Source organism: Lissotriton helveticus, chromosome 12, assembly GCF_964261635.1.
Source record: "Lissotriton helveticus chromosome 12, aLisHel1.1, whole genome shotgun sequence".
In the NCBI taxonomy this organism is placed as follows: Eukaryota; Metazoa; Chordata; class Amphibia; order Caudata; family Salamandridae; genus Lissotriton; species Lissotriton helveticus.
In genome coordinates, this window is record NC_136073.1 from 269,723,831 (window position 1) to 269,747,783 (window position 23,953).

The following is a 23,953-nucleotide window of genomic DNA, read 5'->3' on the forward strand; positions in this document are numbered from 1 at the left end:
GGTAGAGTCACCCACAAGTAACTCTGTTCCCCTTTTAACTTCTCCTCATATACCAGACGAACCACGGCTTGTTTCATTGAGGGCTAGCATTGACAGACTGGAAAGCCTGGCCACATCATCTATTCACGTTTCCGAGGTTGTTGGCATTGAGGCACCCCCTCCTATTGTTTCCCCTGCTACTATATCTCGCCCTGTGTTTACCCTCCCTGTAGCTGGGAATCCTAAGCCTCTAGGCAAATTGCTGTCGGCCTCTAAGATCTCGGCATCTACCAAAAGGAAAAGGAAAAGGATTGCTAGCCCGTTTAAAAGGAGTTCCCTGAAACTGTACAAGAAAGCACGGAAACAGGGATCCAAGGGCTTAGGCTCCAATTGTCCAACAAATTCCTCTTCTTTATTTAAGGGGACAGGTTCCAGCGTAGAAAATGTAAGTGTCCTTCCCTTTCCAACCCATCAGTCTTTGACCTCCTGTGCCCCGGCTACCATTGCACAAATAGAGGGGTTGTTGAAATCACTGTTGTCTCCGATTGCCGACAGAGTAGCAAGGTTGGGAGATAGGCTAGACAGGCTTGAACAATCAACCCTGGATAGCTTCTTCTCGCTGAAAGCACTTATCAAACTTCATTCCAAGATAAGGGAGGAGGGGCATGGAGGGTCCTCCCCAACTAGTGCTACCACGGTGTCTCAGTATGCCTTGCCTGATGTGGCCCCTGTGGCTAGTGTAGCAACCCCTCAGCTAACTGACATTGCACCTGCAGTGTCGTTGGGGGCTACTTCAGGGAGTGCTGGTCAGAGAGCGCAAGCTCTTCCTAGTATCCCTAAGCACCCCAAAGTGCCGGGTCGGGCTGAGCTGCCAGGGGGGGAGGGGTCCGGTAAAAGCAAAGGGAATACCAAAGGTGTCAGGCAATGGCAAAACCACTCATCAGGCTTGCCCTGCTGATTCTGTGATTTCCAATCATCCCCCTATACACCCGCAAACACAACCACTAAAAGTTGCCCATAAAGATGCATCTTCAAAAACGGCCCCTAAACCTCCCCCAGTGAACTTGACCCCTGACTGCGACCCGTATGTTGCTGTCCTTATAAATGTACCTACACTAAAGGCTGGTCACAATGAATCCCCACAAGCTTTAGTAAATAAAACTATGCACTGGCTTGAGTCCAACAGACCACTTGCGAGGGGCCTTGACGGACACATTATCGGAGCCAGAAGGGTAAATTGGGTGGGCTATGGACACAAGCAAGCGGAAGGCGATTGCGTGGTGGTCAACTTTAGGGACAGAAGAGTAGCACAAACTATTTGTGACCACAAACTTAATCCTGGGGGGGAGGGAATCGGTATAGTGGACTTAACGTTTTTCTATCCAAGATTAGTCCCAACCCCGACTGGTCGAGATTTTGGCATGGGAGGTAGTAATAGCAACAACTGTTTTGATTTCCCTGCTAAACCACTATTTTATCCTCAGGCAGTCTGGTCAGCGCCTGGGTGGAGACCTCCGGGCTATTGAAACAAACCTAAACCTGGGGAGGCCCCCGGAGTTGGCAATTTTGTTGGTGACTCTGACTTGAGTGGGTTATTCGTGGATTTAGCCACATCCTCCTCGAGCAGAGTAACCCCCCCTCCCATGCATGAGAGAAGTCAGGTTCCAGATGGGCAGGGAGGGGTCAGCAGCTTAGCGCTCCAGAACTCCTTGGCGGGGGGGGAATGAGCTTGACTCCGGAGGTGTTGCAGCTGTGACGGATCCAGTTCTCAGGGTTTTCAGCTGGAACATCGCAGGAATCGAGAGGAAGCTGGAGTTGTCTGACTGGAATGCTCTTGTGAAGGGATACTCCATTTGCATATTCCAGGAGACATGGGCCATGGAGCCCTGCCATAAGGTGGGCTATTCAACCCACTTTGTTCCTGCTGTCATGTCCCAGGCAGGGAGGGGGCGCCCCTCGGGGGGCCTCCTCATTTGGGTTGCGGTTTCCCTGGATTGCAGGGTGGAGGAACATCCCACTAATTCTCCTGATATCCTCAACGTTACGTTGAAGGATTCCCGGGGTCGCCTGCTCCTAGACATTTTTAATGTCTATGCCAGAGGTACTAGGGGAGGAGTACAATCGGCCACCATTGCACTTCTGGAAGATCTCCTTAGGCAACGGCCAAGGAACTCGTGCATCATGGTGGCGGGTGATCTAAATTGTACGTTTGAACCCCTGGCCCTCGATGATATGTTGGGTATAGAAGAGGAGGATGCGAAAAAGGGGATTCCGGCACTGGCTCTGCCCACCATTAAGAAGTGGACGCAAGTGTCGCTGCAGATCAATGCACTTAATTTGGAATTTGATCTGAGGGCGGTAAATGGGAGGTCCAAATCTGACCTGATGGGCGCTCACACATACAATAGGCCCAATCATACATCGAGAATAGACTACATTCTTCTCGATGTATGTTTATGGAACATTTTGAGTGATATGGAGATTATTGAGAGTGTTGAAAGCGATCATAATCTTCTTTCTCTTGTTCTGTTTCCGGAGTGGCTAAGGGGTAAGGTCGGGTCTCAACAACTCTTGTTGGAACCCAACACCCAGACGATCAGTGTATCAAACTGTGGGAGGCGGCTAAAATGGCCCAAGATCGCCCTGTCCAGTGAGAAACTATCTGCCATAGGGGCCTTGCTGGCCGAAGCCCAGAGCAATTTGGGCCCATTGCTGAGTGCACCTAAGGAGGCCACGCAGGTTTTTTTGTGACCTAATTGGCGCACTGAGCAAATTTTTCGTCTCTGGCAGTAGTGCCCCGGGTATACCTAAGAGAAATGAATCCCGGACAAGAAAGGGTTGGTACACGACCAAATGCAGGTCCCAGAAAAAGGCCCTGATAGGGGCTGTTAAATCCAAGTCCCCACTAGCAGTTAGAACAGCGAGGAAGGACTATTCTCCTACCATAAAGGCAGCGAAAAGGGAAAGGGAGGAGAAGTTTTGGGAAGATCTCCTGGTCGCAAGCAAGGGAAAGGACGAAGGGGCTTCTGGAGTTTGATTAGGAATAAGAATAGGCCAGATGCTTCGCTGATTACATGCAACATCCCTGCCCGGCTCTGGTACATTCACTTCGAGGCCCTGTACTCTCAACCTGAAGGGGTTTTTAGTGAGTCCTTTTCCCTTGAGGAGGATCTAACGGTTAGTGACATGGATGTTTTTACTGAGAGGGAGGTGGAGGCTGTAATCAAGTCCCTGGTCCCATTAAAGGCTGCGGGGCCGGATGGGATTCCCGGCGACTTGCTTTGTGACAATCCTAAGGAATGGGGTCGATTGGTCGCTGCGTTATTGAATGCAATCTTGAAGGGCGCCCTAGTACCTGATTCCTGGAAGGGGGCGGAGGTTGTCCCGATATTCAAAAAGGGGTGTCGGGACAGCCCCGCTAACTACAGGCCCATCAGCCTAATTGACTCTTCCCAAAAGGTGGTAGGGAAGGTGATCTTGGGGAGGGTCCTTCAGTGGGCTGATGAGCAAAATATACTGTCGAACTTCCAGGCGGGTTTCCGTTCAGGTACGGGGACGATAGAACAAGCATTCAGGTTGATGCTCCTGTACTGGAAGGTGGTGGTGCTGGGCAGGGGCAGTCTTTATCTGGCCTTTATGTACCTGAAGACTGCCTTTGACCTAGTACCGAGGGAGGAGCTATGGAGGGTTTTGCAGGGGTTGGGACTGCCCGCCTACATCCTGTCGCTTCTGATTAAACTCCATTCAGATAACTATGCACAGGTGCGGTGGGGCAAGAACGGGGAGAAAACTAACAGAATCCCAGTGCGTAGGGGTGTCCGCCAGGGCTGTGTGCTGGCTCCCACACTATTCTCATTGTACGTGAATGGTGTGGTTGAGCACCTGCTAAAGGAACCTGCAGATGCTCCATCCCTGGCGGGCACCCGGATCCCCCACCTCAGGGTCTCCAAAAGCTCCTCACCCACTTCCAGGAGTTCTGCTCCCTTAGGGGCCTGATAATTAACGTAGACAAGACCAAATTCCTAATTATGAATTCCCCCAAAAAGTTAGGGCGTCCTCCGGTTCTAAATACCGCTCCCCTGGAGAGGGTCCGTGAGTTCGATTGTCTAGGGATTCGCCTCAGCGACTCCATGAGCTGGACCCCTCACATCCAGAAGATGTCTCTCAATCTCAAAAGGGTGACTGGCGCCATACTCAGGGAACATCGTTCATCCCCCAAGCATTGTATCTCCCCAGCTATAGATATCTATAATGCAAGAGGGGTTGCTGCAGCTTTGTATGGGGCGGAGCTGTGGGGTTCCACAAACTTGGAGGTACTAGCCAAGGCAGAAAGTAAATTCCTGAAAGAACTCTTGGTACTTCCTTCAAGCACACCGACAGTCCCAGTTCTTCTTGACTTGGGCTGTAAATCAATCACGGACCAGGCGCGATTACGGCCTCTGCTTTTTTGGGCCCGCGTCCCGGAACTAGCCTCCTATGCAGCAGGACTGTCCGAGGTAATTGCTATGGAGGGATGGCATCGAATCAAATGGCTAAGGGACACCAAGAGCCTATTGGTGGAGCTGGGTTTGGAAGATTCCTGGGTTACTCGCTCCGCCCCTCCGAAAGCCATTCTGAAGAAGCTATATTGGGACTGGATAGCCACCAAACTCATTCGTAATCCACGCCACTGCAATTCAACCGCAGCATTCCTGAGAATCAAAGACGTGGTTGCTTATGAGTCCTATCTGGACCTAATTTCCATTCCCCTGGATAGGGCTCTTTATTTCAAACTCAGAGTGGGCACCTTACCTTTGGCCAGCTTGGTGTCCAGGTGGAGATCTTCAGCTTCCCAGTCCTCACCTTATTGTGCCATGTGCTTGACACGGGTGGAGACGGTGGCACATTTTTTCTTCGAATGTCCTGACTATCGTGCCCCAAGGAGGCGTTGGCTATTACCATTCTGCAGGCTCTTAGGTACAAGACAGCATCTGGTGGCGCTTCGTATTTTACTGACTGATGCATCCCCCTCCATTGTGTGTGGTGTTTCTAAGTTTTTAAAATGGGCTTGGGTGATCCGAGCTAAAAGGCTTTCTATTTCAATTTAATTCTCTTTTTAACTATTTATTGCTTTTTACTTGATTATTTTAGCTAAGCCTTGAAAATGTATTTCTGTATGTATCGCTTTTAAGATATTTACGTATCGAATTAAAGCTTTTACAACAACTACCTAGATAGGGTCCTACCAGTAACCATGCAAGATGCTCGAATAAGTTATGGTTGGTTATCCTACCGGTAATCCACAGTTCCATCTGCTGTTGGGGGTTTTGTCTCAACTTCCTCTTCTTTCTTGATGCCCATAATGTCTCCAAGTTTGGTGCCTGCAAGCTCCCAGTGCTTGTGCTGTGCCTGAAGTCACAATATCAGATGGAGTGTCAGTGGAGAGAACGAAATAACTGTCACAAAATCACCAAGAAAAGCCGTAAAAAAAACTTTTGTATGAATGTAACCTAATTTTTCACATTTATGCATTCGCTTATTTTGAATAGAGGTTATTCTCTCCCTCGCACATTTAAATAGTCCCAAGAAATCACAAATCTGTGTGGATTAACATAAAATATGACAAGTTTGGGCTATCTCATGCAACTAGTTATTCAGTCAAATCCACTGCTAAGAGGAAATTCGACGAATATTAACCAGTAGAGTAGCAGACATAAAAATGGCAACACACGGGGAGGGGGAGTTAGGGGAAGCAAGTGCAACAACAAGAGGTGCAGTCTTTACACAGTACCTTCTTGCGTTCCTTCTGCTCTCTGTGTTTTCGCACCAGCTGGCTGCCTTTGCGAGCAATTATTGCCAAATCCGAAGTGGGGTCCTTCACAGGAACAATTGGTTCGGGCTGAAAAAAAGACGGAATATTAAACAAACATGCTGCAACTTACACATGAGGAAAAGACACAATGAGTAGTGAAAGTGCCATTTGGCATTCTCTTTGACAGACCAATTTAACTTAGTGCTAGAGGGAGCACCAAACAACAGCCGTCTCATAAATGTATGCAATCACATAGATTTCATCATCTAACATAAGTGGGTCTCACCCAAGCTGCAACAGTCAGCGAATCTCACCACAGCATTGTACCCTTTTTCTTGAACACCATGTTGGCAACAACTCAAAATACATACCTTAATTTCCGGACTAGGTCAACGGGTAGAAAAAGTAACTTATTAGTCACCCCAGCATTCTTAACATATCCCTTTCGGCTCCCAACTAAAGCAGGAACACGGCAGACCTAATTGGTCGCTGTAATCAAATAACATCCAACCCATCATACCCTACTTAATTAACCCCTACTCCCATGGTGTCCCTTAAACTCTAAGCCCAGTTAATGGGCAGATTTTAAAGGTGCCTTCCTGTGACATTTTCAGAGGGTGGGGCAAGTAAGGCTTTTGGCCAGAACACCCGTTATATTCCTTTGGCAGCTCCATAAAGCTCTCTAATAAAAGAGAGGGTCCCCAGTAACCAAAGGGGTAAGGTACCAATAAAGACCAACGTCAAACAAAAGTCCCTTTGGGCAATATTAAACAACAAACATACCCACATAGGCAATAGTGAATTCACTACAGACAAAGTGAACAGTGAGAAAATGTAAAAGTAAGTACATCAAAATAAATTCATAAAAATATATATGTCATTTATTCAAACAATCATTAAAAACGTGATCTGCCCTAACATCAATTAAATGCTAATCAATTAAAAAAGATTTCAGTACATTACAATGCATATATTAAAAAACAAACACAAAAGGGAGACAATATAAGGAAAAATGGTTCCTATTACAAAGAGTGAAAATACGATGATCAAACTGAAATCAACTCTGATATTATAATTCTATTGCAGTCAGAGTTATTGTTTCCACAAACTTAACGTATTTTCTGCTCATAAATGCACCGACGCGTTTCGGGGGGCACATAAATTAATAGCCAACACCTTCTTCAGGAAAGACATTTTTTTGCTCCCAATATAACAATTAAGATCTGTAATATAAGAACAGTTAAAAGATGCTTTATTACATAGCTCACTAAATACAATTAATACCATAATTATAATAATCCCCAAACATTTTTTACATAAACTCAATGCCCACTTAATAAATGTCATGTAGTGAAAAAACATACACACCCCAATCATACTGGCATTTCATAGAAGTATTCTTGTGTGCGTAATCATACTGCACAATATCCTTCTAGGGGATAAACAACCCTCAACTACTAACATAAAATGCAGAACATTTATAAGCTCAGGCAGTCAAATAATAACATTACGTGTTCAAACTTCCCCTCCTTTATGGATTCAGAGTATAGAAGAAACACTAGAATATGGGGCAGGCTGAATTCAGTGTTGGATCCCAGAATTATTACAATGTCATTGCTCCATGCTACTTCTTACTAAATAGTTTTAACCCAACTTATCTATGCAAATACCTTATAGGCTAGTTTTTTTCTTCCCCAGACCTCCAATAGTGCCAGCCATATATAATTCTCAGCTGTTATAGAAAATATATAAACAGCTTCTTCCTTGGAAATGAGTTTAATCCAGTATCTGCACATAAGGAAAGAATAGAAAATGTCGCTATTCTAACAGAGGCCAGTAATACAGCAAACATTATTATATGGGAGTGGCTGGATATATAACGCACCTTTGTTCAATTTTCTAATGCCACGGTCTCATCAAATATTCTTTAAAATGTTTAGGCGCGAACAGATCGTTAGCGCCAGCAACAGTCTAAAAGATAAAAATATCCCATAGATAATCAGACTGCTCACCAAATGGTTCCGAAAAACAAAGACAAAATGTATCCTATCTGTTGAGACCATAATATGGAACCATGGGAATATTACATCATAATTAGACTTACAGTCCGACAACAAACTGTTTCCTATCTTGGAAGCCACACTACGAGACCCTAAAACATGAGTCCTATCGATTAACATTCAGCGAAAATAATAATCAGAGGAAAAGAGCCTAAGTCTTAGGTTTATAGATTCTACCACCCCTGGTAGGCATTTCATACATAATATGAAATTCATTTTTACCTGAAACTCAATAGTAACACTGGGGATATACACTTCCGACCCCTCGAATGTCACGGGTTACAATAGTAATCCCAACGTTAATAAAACCAGAGCCGCCAGCAGTCTAGAGAAGCAAACGAAACACAAACAAAAACATTATCTAAAAGTCAATACCTAAGTCGGATATAGGCTACTCATCTATCTCAAATGATATATATCAAAAGATTACTATTAGTACCTCTGTAGATTTCACCACCGTGCATCAGATGCGTCCACCCTCGTTCGTAATATGATAAAACGGCAGACCTAACCTGGACCCGGTTTAAATATTGTGAGAGCGCGGCAAACTCCGTCACTCACTCACTGCTATTTCCGGTATGGGACATCACATCCGGTATAGCTAGGAAACAATTAAACAAATAGACCGCGGCTGTCTAATAATTTATGCGCCTCCATTGTCGGCATTGACAAGCTTATAAACCTTAAAAAAGACAAAACCAACACCTAGCGCAATGACCCGCATATGGTAAATGCAGAAGACAGACTTCCGAAAACGCTTGCTAATATCTTAATCTATAGTGCGCTCGTAGCACTACAAAATTTCGACTCATCTGTCCAATTCGTACACCAAAATAAGAATAATGGTAGCCCAGTAGAAATTACCTAACTAATAAAAACGTGATTCACAGTTCTTTCCTCCTACTCTTCATGTTGAATTATAATGGTAAGCCCCATTTTCCTCATCTATGCCACAGTAAGACAAACTAATAGTTTTCTTACCTGTCGGTGTAGTTTTGCAGCTTGAAGATCTTTCTGGATTCACTATGCTGTGCATTATTCCGCGGTCTTGTGGTTGGGTCCGGATTCGTAGTCTTTTCTTTGTTTTTTGTTTTTTTTGTAGCCCAGGTCGGCGTCACACCTCCTTGGGTGCATTTCCGGTGACGTCGGCATGCTTCCTGCGGAAGCTCCCACTCTTGGGCGCCATCTTCGGGTTCTTTTTTTCCATGTTTCTTTCGTTTCCGAAGTGATGGCAATGTTCTATTTAGGTGATATTATACCGCTTTGTACTTTTAAGTCCTTTTTTTTTTATTTTTTTATTAACCACCTCTTCTCTCTCCAGCCTCATCTTTCTGGCGGAGGCGGGTGGGTTCGCTAGTGAATCCAGAAAGATCTTCAAGCTGCAAAACTACACCGACAGGTAAGAAAACTATTCGTTTTGCAGCGTGAATCTTTCTGGATTCACTATGCTGTGCATAGATTTTGTAGCGGTTTCTCATTTCTGTGGCGGCTAGGTGGAAGATGAGCGTTGGTTATTGAATATGTGCTGGAGCACCTTTTGTCCGACTTGTGCTTCCTTGTTCATCTGTATATCCACACAGTAGTGCTTCGTGAACGTGTGCACCGAAGCCCATGTTGCCGCCAGGCATATGTCTTGTATGGGTGTCTTAGCCAGGAAGGCTATTGTAGCACCCTTTTTCCTAGTGGAGTGGGCACGTGTCTCCTCTGCTAGCTCTTGTCCTGCACGTTTGTGGCAGAGTTGAATTGTCTGTGCGATCCATCGTGCAATAGTCTTTTTTGTTACTGCCTTTCCCATGAAACTGTTGGCGAATGACACAAAGAACTGTTTTGTTTTCCTGTGTCCCTTCGTCCTCTCAATGTAGTGCATGACTGCCCTTCTGGCGTCCAGGCTGTGCAGAGCTCGCTCTGCGCTAGTTATTGGTTTTTGGAAAAAACTCGGTATCTGTATAGACTGGTTCATGTGGAATTTGGATACCACCTTCGGCATGAAGTGTGGGTCAGTCCTCATCACAACCCTATCATTGTGTATTTGTATGTAGGGTTCTTGTAGCGTCAGCGCCTGAAGCTCGCTTACTCTGCGTAAGGACGTTATTGCAACCAGGAAAGCTGTTTTCATAGTTAACATCTTTAGGGAAGCCTTGTGAAGTGGTTCAAAGGGCTCCTTCATGAGTTCCGTTAGGACTATGTTCAAGTTCCATGCAGGTGGCGGCACCCGCTTGGGTGGTGCGATCCTTTTCGCTCCTTCCAGGAATCTCTTCACCACCTGTGAAGTGAAGAAACTCCTGCACGTTTCTCCCCTTGTGTAGGCGACTATCGCTGCCAAGTGAACTCTTAACGAGGATGAGCTAAGGTTCTTCTCCAGCAAGTGTGTCAGTTACTTTAGCACTGTGGAGTCCTTCTTCATTTTAGTGTGAAGTCTTTCTTTTCTGCACCACATTGTGAATCTTTTCCATTTCGCAACATAGCACTTCCGAGTGCTGGGCCTCTGTGCCTCCCGAAGGACCCTCAGGGTGCTTTCTGGCAGTCTCAAATGTGCGAACTCTATGTCCTCAGGAGCCACGCTACTAGGCTCAGGCTCTCTGGCTCTGGGTGTAGCACCTCTCCGTTCTGCATGGAGAGTAGGTCTTTCCTCTTGCCGAATCTGTGGGGTGCACACTGTGTCATCTCCATGATCTGCGAGTATCTGCACTTGCTCAGCACTCTGTGCATCAGTGGTATCGGGGGAAAGGCGTAAGCAAATGTCCCGGACCAATCTATCCATAGGGCATTCCCCAGTGACCCCTCCTCGGGCTGTCTGGATGCGAAGTTTTGGCATTTTGCATTCCGGCGTGTGGCAAACAGGTCCACTGATGGTGTTCCCCATCTGTCGAACAGCCACCTTGTCTCCTGAGCATTGAGCTCCCACTTGTGGGATGCCGATGTCTGTCTGCTGAGCCAATCTGCTTGTATGTTGTCCTTCCCTGGTAGGTGTATGGCTAGCAGGTCTATCTTCAGAGGGATGGCCCATCTCCATATCTCCTGCGCCAGCGTTGAAAGCGGGGCTGACTGTGTGCCCCCCTGCTTGTTGATGTAGAACATCGCGGTGGTGTTGTCTGTTTGTAGCAACACCGTGTGCTTGTACAGTCTTGTTTGGAAAGCTTTCAGTGCAAGGAAGATTGTCTTCAATTCTAGGTAATTGATGTGCTTTGTCGCATCTGCTGGCGTCCATAGTCCCCTCACCTTGAGCTCCTCCATGTGAGCGCTCCATCCCTTCAGGGATGCGTCTGTTGTGATGGTCACTGTTGGCGTTGGGGGCGTTAGAGGTTTTCCCCTTGTTATGTTCTCCATGGTCCACCATGTCATCTCCTTCTGCACTGCGTGCGTTACAACCACTAGATCCTCCCAACTGCCTGTAGTTTGTGACCATTGCTCCTGTAGCCATTCTTGAATGGGTCTCATGTGGAGACGTACATTCGGTACCAGGTGGATGCATGATGCCATCATCCCCATGATCTTGCTCGCAGTCCTCACTGTCCGAGCTTGTCCCTTCCGGTAGAGGCGAGTTTCCTTCACCAGCGCCTTTGCCCTCTTCTCGCTGGGGAACACCTTGCCCTGTAAGGTGTTGATCTGTGCTCCCAGGAAGATCTTCACTTGTTCCGGCTCCATTGAAGATTTCTTCCAATGGATGGAGAACCCCAGGCTTATGAGCGTGCTCGTCACTGTGTGTGCGTGCTGCTTGCATTTCTGGTATGAGTTTGCTTTCACCAGCCAGTCGTCCAGGTAGGGGTATACATGTATTCCCTGCCTTCGTAGGTGCGCTGCGACTGCTGCGAGGCACTTTGTGAAGACCCTTGGTGCCGATTTCAGCCCGAAGGCTAGTGTCGTGAACTGGTAGTGGCTTTCTCCGATGGTGAACCTGAGCATATGCTTGTGCTTTCTGTTCATTGGGATGTGCAGGTAGGCGTCCTTGAGGTCTATAATGCCCATGAAGTCGCCGATCTGCAATTGCAGGAGCACCTCTTGCAGGGAGGTCATCTTGAATTTTTGCGTTCTTATGAATTTGTTCAGGAACCTTAGGTCCAGAATGGGTCTCATTGTCTCGTCTACTTTTGGTACCAGGAAGTACGTTGAGTATATTCCTTTGTTTCTTTCCTTGAAGGGTACCCGTTCTATGGCCTGCTTCCGCAGGAGTTCCTTTACTTCTTCCTGAAGACACTCTAGCTGCTTGCTTGCGAGTGGTTTTCTTTTTGGTTTTCTGCTTGTTGGCCTCCCCTCCAACTCTATGCAGTATCCGAATTGGATGATGTTGAGGATCCATTTGTCTGATGTGATTTCTCTCCATTCTTGGAGGTAAAATCTTAATCTTCCTCCCACTGGTGTTATGTGGTCGTAGATGTGTAGCTTCTCTTGACCCCTCTGTACGTGCTGCCCCCTGGGATCTTTTCTGTGGGTGGGCACACGGGGTTTTTTGAAGTCACTTAGAGGCAGGCTGCTGTCCCCCTCTTCTAATCTGTCCACGTCCATTTCCTCTCCCTCGAAAGGACTGGCCTCTTTGTTGGTATTGCCAGGACTGCTTCTGCTGACCCTGCTGAGCCTGCGAGTCTGCCTGGTGCGTCTGTTGGAAAGCCTGGTGTGATGTACCTGGCTGGTTTCCACCTCTCCCGCCAGGCCTCCGTGACGGGGTGCCCCTTTTGTTGCCTCTGAACTGCAATGCTCCCATGGACCTTGCTGTTTCGTTGTCCTTTTTTAGTTGACTGAGCTTCTCATCAACTGTTGTTCCGAAAAGCGTGTCGCCGTTGAACGGTGTGTTCAGGATGCTGTGTTGCACCTCTGGTTTGAAACCTGAAATCCTGAGCCAGGCGTGTCTTCTTTCAGTGACACCCATCATCATGAGCCTGCTGGAGGTGTCTGCTCCATCCAGGGCCGTCTTAAGGCAAGAATTTGCCGCGTTCTTCCCTTCTTCAACCAGCCTTTCGGCCTTCTGTCTGGCATCCTGGGGCTGGTTCTTCACCAACTGCCCCAGCTCCTCCATGATCTGGTACATGTGCCTGTTTATCAGTGCGTTGGAATTAGCCATGCGCCAGTGGGTCGCGGCGTTCCGTTCGATCCTTCTGCCCACCAGATCCATCCTCTTGCTCTCCTTATCTGGTGGTGGTCCAGAAGTAGTGGGAACGTTAGCCCTCTTCCTTGCTGTGGCCGTGTGTAGGAAGGTAGATCCCTGACTATGGTTGCCCCCAACTTTTTGCCTGGTGTTTTGCTGGTTTTCTGACTTAGTTGACCTGGGGCCCTGCTATTCAGGACCCCAGGCCTACTGCTCTCTCTGTAAAATGGATTCCATGTACCTTAGGTACATATCTAAAATTGGATACTGAGTCACCTTACCAGTCCCTGTACAGTGTACCTTAGGTACCCAGGGCATAGGTGTACCCAGGGCCTACCAGGGGCTGCAGCATGTATTATGCCACCCCTGGCTGGCCATCCAAATCTGACACAACTGGCTGCTTGACAGCTGGGGCAAGGTGGTGTAATCACCCTTTGCTTTAGATATAGTATACCTATATCTAACCCTAAAAAAATGGACACACAGATCTCCTATCAGTCACTCCTATGGCAGGCCTTAACAATCCTGAAGGCAGAGTGCTTGGAATCGTGTGAGATGGTGCTCTGGCATGAGCTGAGCCTGTCTGCGGCTTTCGGGACCCATCCCTTAGCCGTTTCCATGATAACGCATACCATATACTCTTAAGTGCATTATAATCCTCGCGGTTATATGCCAACTCTGGTATCGCTTTATCAAAACATGTCGAGTAAGGTGTCATACGAATTGGAATACTAACCCCTCGCCAATTCTGGCGACGGGGTTAGCATTCCACCCTTCTAGAGGGACACGACATGTATGTAACCCCTAACCCCGGTTAAAGTCAGACATAGCCTCAGCTCCACAAAATGGATGCTGCCACCGAGACACAAGTCTGCCCTCCTGCTGCTGGGATCCCTCCCAGAGCAGGAGGCAAGGACAAAGGGTTTCCTGCCAGGGGCGGTGCCAGCACCGTCCCAGACAGGGTTTTGTGTATCCCAGGTAGGCAGGGCTTCAGAGGAAGGTGACTGCACGTGGCACCCCGGTGCTCACTGTGCATAGGCTGGCTTAAACCAGTTCCAGGGACACTCCAGACCCTGTGCTGGGGAAAAGCCCGCCAAGGAAGTGGGTGTAACCACCCCCCTCCTGGTCCCACCCCTAGGGCAGGACTTAGTCGCGTGCCAGCCCCCTTTTCCAAGATAAAGGTAGAGACTGGCCCCCTTCCAAAACAGATCATCTTTGAATCCTGAAACTACTTTCCACGAAAGGAACTCAAGACTTCTTCCTAAGATTTCTCCCTTGTGACTAAGGAGTAGTCACCCTGCATCCGCAGGCACCATCTTAAGAACACTGCGGTCTGCTGCAAGTCTCTCCTCCGGATCAAGACTGCCCAGCTCGACGAGAACCGGCTTCCCTGGCACCTCTGACCTCTACCTACATCATCAGTCACGCTGAGATTCGTGGGTGTGACGAGACCTCGAGGGACCGGCCATCTTCAAGACTGCACGACTTCTGCACAGCAAGCCCGCCGAGTAATTTCCTGGTGAGTGCTTTGGGGTCCGAGAAGCCCCGACCCTGAGCAGCTCCAGCACCGAAGTGCAGCCTCCCAGCATCTCCACGATCTGCGTGGGGCCCTTCTGCTTTTTGCTGCTCACCGCGTTGTTTGGCTACTAGCCCGCTGGCTTGTGGCCTTCCGAACGACGCCCGACGACATCACTGCTGCTGGTCTGGTTGCTCCAGACTGGCCCTTGCTCCCTTCCCGAAGAGGAGCACCCCGGACCCTCCTGGTCCACTCAAGACGCCATTTTAGGCCCACCGCGTGGGCCTTGCATTTGCCAAGACTTGTTGCCCAATCCTGGGTCCAGCGACGTCGACAGCAAGAACCTTCGTGGGACAGCTCGCACCTCCATCCTGGTCGCCGACAACGCCTCCTGGTCCGAGAGACTGCAGAGCCCAGCAGCGCCCACTCACCTGACTGCGGTGACTTCGCCCGGTGCCATCCTGGTGCCCACTTAATCACTGGCTAGTGATTCAAGAACTTGGTCCCCTCTGCTTTCAGGTTTTCTTCTTCCTTGATCCAGGCTTGGATCCATCGAACTTTTCTTCACTGGTCGCCTGCCAGCAACTTCCTTCTTCCAGGCTCCTGGTCCGGCAACGAGATTCCCGACGTCTTTTCAGACCTATGCAGCTGCAGCCCCTGGGCTAGGTAACTTCGGCACTTCGGTGTCCCAGCATAGCCTCACTATCCAAGGGTCAGGATCCACTGTCGTTTTCTCCCTACCAGGTCAGGTTCGCCCGTGAACACTAACTTTGTGAAATCTAGCCTCCATAGACTTTGTCCCGCATCCCGCGTGAGAGTGCACACTCTGCACCCGAGTCCCCTAGGCCTCCTAGAAGTAATCTAACGATTCTATAGTCAAGTCCTAGCGATTCCAAAGCCTATTAGTACTGTACTTACCTACTAGTAATTTCGCATTCCACTTTTAGAGTATATGGGTTTTCGTGCCCCTCGGGCATTTGTGTATAACGTGCTAACTTAAGTATTTTCATAAGAGTTTTGTTGTGTGCTTAGCACCCTGTCCTCATAAAGAGTACAGGGTTGTTGTGATTCTAATAAATACATTGTTTATTCTCATAACACTTGTGTGGTGTCCTTTCACTGGGTGTTCAAGGGGTAATGTGATGGTAAAACAGCTGGCTTAACACGCCCTCTAGAGTCTTAGCCTTAGACTGCTCGTATCCATGCTACTAGGATAGCTGGTCTATAAGGTTGACTTACAACCAATCATCAATAAGGGTTGTTTGGACTGATATATAGTGATCACTAGAATAGTGAGCACTGCACATCAGGCCAACTTCTCACATTGGTGAGCAGCGGTTGGGATTTGAGCTTGCTGTTGTTTTACCACACATGCCCTAAGAATATCTTGTGAAAGATCACATAAGTACTAAAGGTACATATAACTTAGCTTAGAATACTCTGAGTTCTACTGAACCAGCTGTTGTAGCTCCTAGGGCATAGCACACCCTAAACTACAACTCTAGCAAGGGATCAGTAGGCAAACATATAGTGTAGGTAAGTGCACCACTTACACCTCACTAGAAAAGCATGTCTACCCAGGGAGATTCTACTGAGACTCCCCTGGTCAGTGTTGACCCTCCACAGGTCACTTCAAGATATGCAGCTCTCAGTTTCCAGGAGATGAGACAGATCTGTGTCTCCAGAAAACTGAAGCAGGGGTCTAACCCCACCATTCCCTTTCTGATAGGTCTCTTAGAGACATATGATGCCAGAAAGCTTTCTCAGTTACATGAGAACATGCCAGCCTTAGAGGGAACCTCTGGGGATCCAGACCTCCCCAACACTGCTACTGCAGTTGAGGAGGAGGAGGATCAGGAGGAACTCTCTGGGGATGAGGTAGACAAAGGTCTTGAGGTAGTCAGAAGGCTAACCAGGGCCAACTTAGACTTACTTGGGCTAGGATCTGGGGGACCCCCAGTACTAACCCGAAGTGGGCCTAACCTTGGAGTTAGGAGAGATAGATCTCTTTCTAGGGACTCCAATAGATCTCTGCACTCTAATGCCTCTTCTCAGGGGAGAAGGAATCCTCCACAGAGGAGATTTACTTCCCCTCAGAGAAGGGAGCATGAAGCTAGGATGAGACAAGCTGAACTAAGGATTGAAAGGGAAGAAATTGCCTTGGCCAAAGAGAAGCTTGCCCTGGCAAGAGAGCAGCAGATTAGTGGGTTAGCTCCCACTGGTGGCAGCAATCTCCCAAGAGATAGAGAGAAGGGTTTAGATACTAAACACCTGACTAAGATAGTGCCCCCCTTTAAGCAAGGGGATGACATCCAGAAATGGATGGCTGCTCTGGAGAGGGCCTGCACTGTGCAGTGCATTCCCCAGAGTCAGTGGGCAGCTATACTGTGGCTCTCCTTTGATGGTAAAGGTAGAGATAAGCTCCTCACTACAAGAGTGGAGGATGCTAACAATTACCAGGTCCTGAAAAATGCACTGGTTGATGGGTTTGGCTTAACCACTGAGCAGTACAGGTTGCTGTTCAGGGATACCCAGAAAACTCAGTCTCCGGACTGGTCTGACTTTGTTGATTGTGCCACTAAGGCTTTGGAAGGCTGGCTACTGGGTAGCAAGGTTACTGACTTCACAGGATTGTATAATCTTATTATGAGAGAGCAAGTCTTAAATAATTGTCAGAACCAGTTATTACACCAGCACCTGGTAGACTCTGATCTGACCTCTCCACAAGAATTGGGTAAGAGGGCAGACAAATGGGTCAGAACCAGGATTAGGCCTAAGAACCAGGGTGGTGACCAGAAAAAGGAATCAACCAAGCCTCAAGAGAAGGGTGGGAATAAATCTCCAGATCAAACCACATCAGGGCCCCAAAAATCCTCTGAGGGGGGTGGGCCCCAGAATCCTTCCAATAACCAGAAGAAACCTTATTGTTATCCCTGTAAACAGGTGGGTCATTTAAAAACTGACAGCAGTTGCCCAAAGAATAACAATAAGGAAAACATACCCCCAAGTAACATTCCCAAACCTCCTGTTACTACTAGTAGTAATCCCCCAGGTGGTGGGAGTGCCCCCAAGAATTTGGGTGCATTTACTTTGGGAGTTCCTGGGGACTCTGGCCTAACCAGGTCCCCAAACTTAGATACTCTTGTCTGTGAGACTGGCATGGGGTTTGCCAACTTCACAACTTGTCCCAACACTTTGGGCAAGTACAGACAGGAGCCCCTCATCAATGGAATGAAAGTTGAGGCCTATAGAGATACAGGGGCTAGCATCACCATGGTGACTGAGAGTCTAGTCCCCTCAAGGCAACTTTTACCTGGTGCCACATACCAGGTGGTAAACATTGATGGAGTGAAGAAAACTCATCCCATGGCAGTAGTAAATCTCAGCTGGGGAAGTGTCACTGGCCCCAAGAGAGTGGCAGTGTCAACCAACTTGCCTGTAGATTGCCTACTGGGGAATGATTTAGAGACCTCAGCCTGGGCTGAGGTAGAGCAAGAAACCCATTCTAGAATGGTAAACCCCCATGGTAAGGTTAGTGGGGCAGTGTTAGTCACAGCCCCAGTCCAAGATGTCCTCCCTGAACAGGTCAGGAGGGTTGTGCCAGTTACAACCCAATCTCAGACAACTCCCTTCCCAGAACAGGTTGTCAAGGCTGTCATGGTAACAGCCCACACCCAAACTGAGCCCCCTCCTGAAAAGGTTGGGAGAGTTGTGATGGCCACAGCTCAAACTCAGACAGATGATAGTGTTGTGAAGCCTGAAACTATGGATCACTCCACTCAGACAGAGAGCATTGAGGAGGAAGAGAAATCTCCCTCCCACCAGACTTTAGGAAAAGATCAGCCTCCTCAGGGAACTGATCTGACCCCTTGTGAAGAAACTGCCACAGAGGTAGTCAGGCCTACCTGGCAGAACCCCTGATGTCAGTGGACCCTTCCAAGGTGGGACCCAGTCTGGAGCAGGTAACCTGCCCCTCTCTACCCTGCCTCAGTCAGCCCAGGGTTGTAGAGGTCAGGGAGGCCAGTGGTGGACCCCAAGGGGCCCCCTGTCCAAAAGAATTTCCCAATCAGCAGATTAAGGGCACTGAAGCTAGTAGTCCTAGCCCAGTGAAAATAAAACATACTCCCGAGGGATCCCCCTTAAAATTAGTTAGGGACCTCCCACAGATGGACACTGTTGGGCACAGCCAAACTTGGGACCTGAGGGCCCCAGACCTGACCTGTCCCTCCAGTAAGCCAAACAGAGGGACCCAACCTCCAGCTGTAGGTAGCCAGAGGTTGACCCTGAGAGCCCAAAACAACTCAGTCTTGGAAAGAAAGGCCTCTATGGTGGAAAATGATTGGAGGAAGCTGAGCCCAAAATTAGTGGAGCCTCACTTCAGTACTCCATTTCAGCACCAGCCTTTTCCTTTGCCAAAACACACCACAGGTAGAGATTCCCTATGGTGGAGACCCTCAGATACCCTTAGGGTGAGGGATTGCTTAGTGGACCATGAGATAGGGGGTAACCATGCCAGTGCTGTTACTTCCTTATATGGCCACTCAGGCAATATAGGCTTACCTGGCAAGGCTAGCCTTATCTCCTTTCGTTTGGGGGGGGGGGTTATGTAGGAAGGTAGATCCCTGACTATGGTTGCCCCCAACTTTTTGCCTGGTGTTTTGCTGGTTTTCTGACTTAGTTGACCTGGGGCCCTGCTATTCAGGACCCCAGGCCTACTGCTCTCTCTGTAAAATGGATTCCATGTACCTTAGGTACATATCTAAAATTGGATACTGAGTCACCTTACCAGTCCCTGTACAGTGTACCTTAGGTACCCAGGGCATAGGTGTACCCAGGGCCTACCAGGGGCTGCAGCATGTATTATGCCACCCCTGGCTGGCCATCCAAATCTGACACAACTGGCTGCTTGACAGCTGGGGCAAGGTGGTGTAATCACCCTTTGCTTTAGATATAGTATACCTATATCTAACCCTAAAAAAATGGACACACAGATCTCCTATCAGTCACTCCTATGGCAGGCCTTAACAATCCTGAAGGCAGAGTGCTTGGAATCGTGTGAGATGGTGCTCTGGCATGAGCTGAGCCTGTCTGCGGCTTTCGGGACCCATCCCTTAGCCGTTTCCATGATAACGCATACCATATACTCTTAAGTGCATTATAATCCTCGCGGTTATATGCCAACTCTGGTATCGCTTTATCAAAACATGTCGAGTAAGGTGTCATACGAATTGGAATACTAACCCCTCGCCAACTCTGGCGACGGGGTTAGCATTCTAGAGGGACACGACATGTATGTAACCCCTAACCCCGGTTAAAGTCAGACATAGCCTCAGCTCCACAAAATGGATGCTGCCACCGAGACACAAGTCTGCCCTCCTGCTGCTGGGAGCCCTCCCAGAGCAGGAGGCAAGGACAAAGGGTTTCCTGCCAGGGGCGGTGCCAGCACCGTCCCAGACAGGGTTTTGTGTATCCCAGGTAGGCAGGGCTTCAGAGGAAGGTGACTGCACGTGGCACCCCGGTGCTCACTGTGCATAGGCTGGCTTAAACCAGTTCCAGGGACACTCCAGACCCTGTGCTGGGGAAAAGCCCGCCAAGGAAGTGGGTGTAACCACCCCCCTCCTGGTCCCACCCCTAGGGCAGGACTTAGTCGCGTGCCAGCCCCCTTTTCCAAGATAAAGGTAGAGACTGGCCCCCTTCCAAAACAGATCATCTTTGAATCCTGAAACTACTTTCCACGAAAGGAACTCAAGACTTCTTCCTAAGATTTCTCCCTTGTGACTAAGGAGTAGTCACCCTGCATCCGCAGGCACCATCTTAAGAACACTGCGGTCTGCTGCAAGTCTCTCCTCCGGATCAAGACTGCCCAGCTCGACGAGAACCGGCTTCCCTGGCACCTCTGACCTCTACCTACATCATCAGTCACGCTGAGATTCGTGGGTGTGACGAGACCTCGAGGGACCGGCCATCTTCAAGACTGCACGACTTCTGCACAGCAAGCCCGCCGAGTAATTTCCTGGTGAGTGCTTTGGGGTCCAAAAAGCCCCGACCCTGAGCAGCTCCAGCACCGAAGTGCAGCCTCCCAGCATCTCCACGATCTGCGTGGGGCCCTTCTGCTTTTTGCTGCTCACCGCGTTGTTTGGCTACTAGCCCGCTGGCTTGTGGCCTTCCGAACGACGCCCGACGACATCACTGCTGCTGGTCTGGTTGCTCCAGACTGGCCCTTGCTCCCTTCCCGAAGAGGAGCACCCCGGACCCTCCTGGTCCACTCAAGACGCCATTTTAGGCCCACCGCGTGGGCCTTGCATTTGCCAAGACTTGTTGCCCAATCCTGGGTCCAGCGACGTCGACAGCAAGAACCTTCGTGGGACAGCTCGCACCTCCATCCTGGTCGCCGACAACGCCTCCTGGTCCGAGAGACTGCAGAGCCCAGCAGCGCCCACTCACCTGACTGCGGTGACTTCGCCCGGTGCCATCCTGGTGCCCACTTAATCACTGGCTAGTGATTCAAGAACTTGGTCCCCTCTGCTTTCAGGTTTTCTTCTTCCTTGATCCAGGCTTGGATCCATCGAACTTTTCTTCACTGGTCGCCTGCCAGCAACTTCCTTCTTCCAGGCTCCTGGTCCGGCAACGAGATTCCCGACGTCTTTTCAGACCTATGCAGCTGCAGCCCCTGGGCTAGGTAACTTCGGCACTTCGGTGTCCCAGCATAGCCTCACTATCCAAGGGTCAGGATCCACTGTCGTTTTCTCCCTACCAGGTCGGGTTCGCCCGTGAACACTAACTTTGTGAAATCTAGCCTCCATAGACTTTGTCCCGCATCCCGCGTGAGAGTGCACACTCTGCACCCGAGTCCCCTAGGCCTCCTAGAAGTAATCTAACGATTCTATAGTCAAGTCCTAGCGATTCCAAAGCCTATTAGTACTGTACTTACCTACTAGTAATTTCGCATTCCACTTTTAGAGTATATGGGTTTTCGTGCCCCTCGGGCATTTGTGTATAACGTGCTAACTTAAGTATTTTCATAAGAGTTTTGTTGTGTGCTTAGCACCCTGTCCTCATAAAGAGTACAGGGTTGTTGTGATTCTAATAAATACATTGTTTATTCTCATAACACTTGTGTGGTGTCCTTTCACTGGGTGTTCAAGGGGTAATGTGATGGTAAAACAGCTGGCTTAACACGCCCTCTAGAGTCTTAGCCTTAGACTGCTCGTATCCATGCTACTAGGATAGCTGGTCTATAAGGTTGACTTACAACCAATCATCAATAAGGGTTGTTTGGACTGATACATAGTGATCACTAGAATAGTGAGCACTGCACATCAGGCCAACTTCTCACACCGTGATAATGGAGTCTGCAGAGAGCATCCCCTGAATGTAGGGTGGGTCTTTTGAGGAATGTTTGTATTTCTTCTCTGTTCTGGGAGTTACTGCCTTGCATGTTGCGGGCTCCCTGAATGCTTCCTTCCCTTGAGCCAAGACGCTGTAGAGCATTGGCAGGTACTGGCTCCTTGTTTGTGTGGGGAGAAATGTCTCTAGAAGGAAGTCTGCTTTCTGCTTCTCTTCGTCGAGCTTGAGTTTGAATGCCGCTGCGGCAGACCTTATCACCGAGTTGTAGGCCCCGATGTCGTCCGGCGGCGAGGGCCTCGAGGGATATGTGTCGACCGCCTCCTCCGGGCTGTCGGTGTCGACATCTAGGTAATCCACCTCCTGTAGGTCAGAGGGGGCCGACTCTGCGTCCGTCCTGCTGTCCTCTTCCTCCCCATAGTTGTAACTATCGTAGGGATTCTCTTCCTCTTCCTGGTCGTCGACCACCTCGACGTCCGGGTCTTGTTCCTCGGCGACCTCGTCTTCCTCCTCGACCACCTCCACCACTGGTGGCTTGGTCTTGTGTGGGATCGTGAAGGTTTTCATCTTTGCGTCGAATTATTTCTTCCGCTGCAAGATGTTTTCCATTTCGGCCTCAAGGCGCCTTCTCTTTTTCTCCATCTCGGCCGCATGTTCCGTGTCGGATGGTTCGGCCGCTCTTTTCGGCTGTTGGCTCTGCGCCGTGCTTTTCGGTGCTGAAGTTTTCGACGTCGACGTCGAACCGGATTTTGGGTCTCTATGACCGTGTAGCTGTTGTCTTCGGCGGCAGCGTTGTCCTCTTCCTCGGAAGACATCCCCAGATCGTAGAGGGACGGAGTCGGGGCCTTCCCCTGCAGGCTGGCGTGCGCTACCCTCTGCCTCTCTCTCACACAAAGGGTCTTCGGGGTGAAGGCGGAGCAGGCGTTGCAGTCCTCGCTCTCGTGATTTACCGGTAGACAAAGGTTGCATACCGGGTGCTGGTCCTTCTGCGCGTACTTGTGGTGGCAGTTACGGCAGAACTTGAACCGCTTGTTGTCCATCATCGAGCGCTCAGGGCCTCCCTGGTCGCGTGTTCGTCGACGTTCGTCGAAGATCTCGATGAATTCTCCTTCTCCTTTGCTGACTTCTCGTCGATGAAGTCTCCTGGAGTCTTCAGATGCCTTTTCTTTGCAATTTCTCTATTTTCCTTTCTTCTTTCTCCAAAAATGTCTGGAGCCCAAACGGGAACGATCCAGACCCGACCGCGGAAAAAAAGAATCTGAAGATGGCGCCCAAGAGTGGGAGCTTCCGAGGGAAGCATGCCGACTTCACCGGAAATGCACCCAAGGAGGTGTGACGCCGACGCCCACCTGGGCTACAAAAAAAAACAAAAAAACAAAGAAAAGACTACGAATCCGGACCCAACCACAAGACCGCGGAATAATGCACAGCATAGTGAATCCAGAAAGATTCACGTTGCAAAACTATATTGTAGCGCAAACGCGCCATTCGGCCTCGATCAAATTACATATCAGACCAAACATATTGTGCACAGATGTATAAACCCACAAAGGGGTGGAAACAATTAACAAGGAAATGAAACCCATAAATCATAGTACAGAAAATCAAAACAAATGTCTCATGTGGGTCCTAACAGACTTTCCCACTCTTCCTTCGAGTTAAGACCCTTTCGCACAGTATAAAGGTATGAAATATACCACTGTTCACGTATCTTGCGTTTAGTTTGGATATTTCCACCTCTTTTCCCAATCTTGACCTTTTCTAGAATAAACCATAGGAAATCACTTTCACCATGACCAAATTCCAGAAAGTGAGTCACCATGGTGCTGTCAGTTTCTTAGTTTTTATAGCAGACCTATGCTCTTGAAATCTCACTCGGGCTTCTCTCCCTGTCTCCACAACATAGCCGAGGCCACACGGACATAATAGAAGATAAACAATGTTTTTACTCTTACAATTGTTAATGGTTTTAGATCTTAGTATCTGACCATTGTGTGTAATTTCTATGGTTTGCAGGCATTGTGGACAGATATTGCAATTTCCACACTTAAAATTTCCAATAGCCACAGTATTCTCCATGGTCCTCTGACTAGGTAGGGTTTCTTCCCTATAAGTATGTACTAGCAAATCACGTAAATTCTTGTTCTTCTTATAGGTGAACAGAGGCTTCTCAAGTTTGGTGT

General features: G+C 48.8%; 1 protein-coding gene across 1 annotated transcript in view; it reads right to left on the reverse strand.

The window, feature by feature from the left end:
* DHX38 (DEAH-box helicase 38) overlaps window positions 1-23,953 on the reverse strand; it is a 1,077,951-nt gene that overhangs the window by 580,296 nt on the left and 473,702 nt on the right. The window contains exons 10-11 of the mRNA XM_078670369.1: window positions 5,750-5,857; window positions 5,252-5,367 (exon numbers count right to left, since the gene is read on the reverse strand). Coding sequence (XP_078526495.1) covers window positions 5,252-5,367; window positions 5,750-5,857 — 224 coding nt within the window. The remainder of the gene's footprint in view (window positions 1-5,251; window positions 5,368-5,749; window positions 5,858-23,953) is intronic.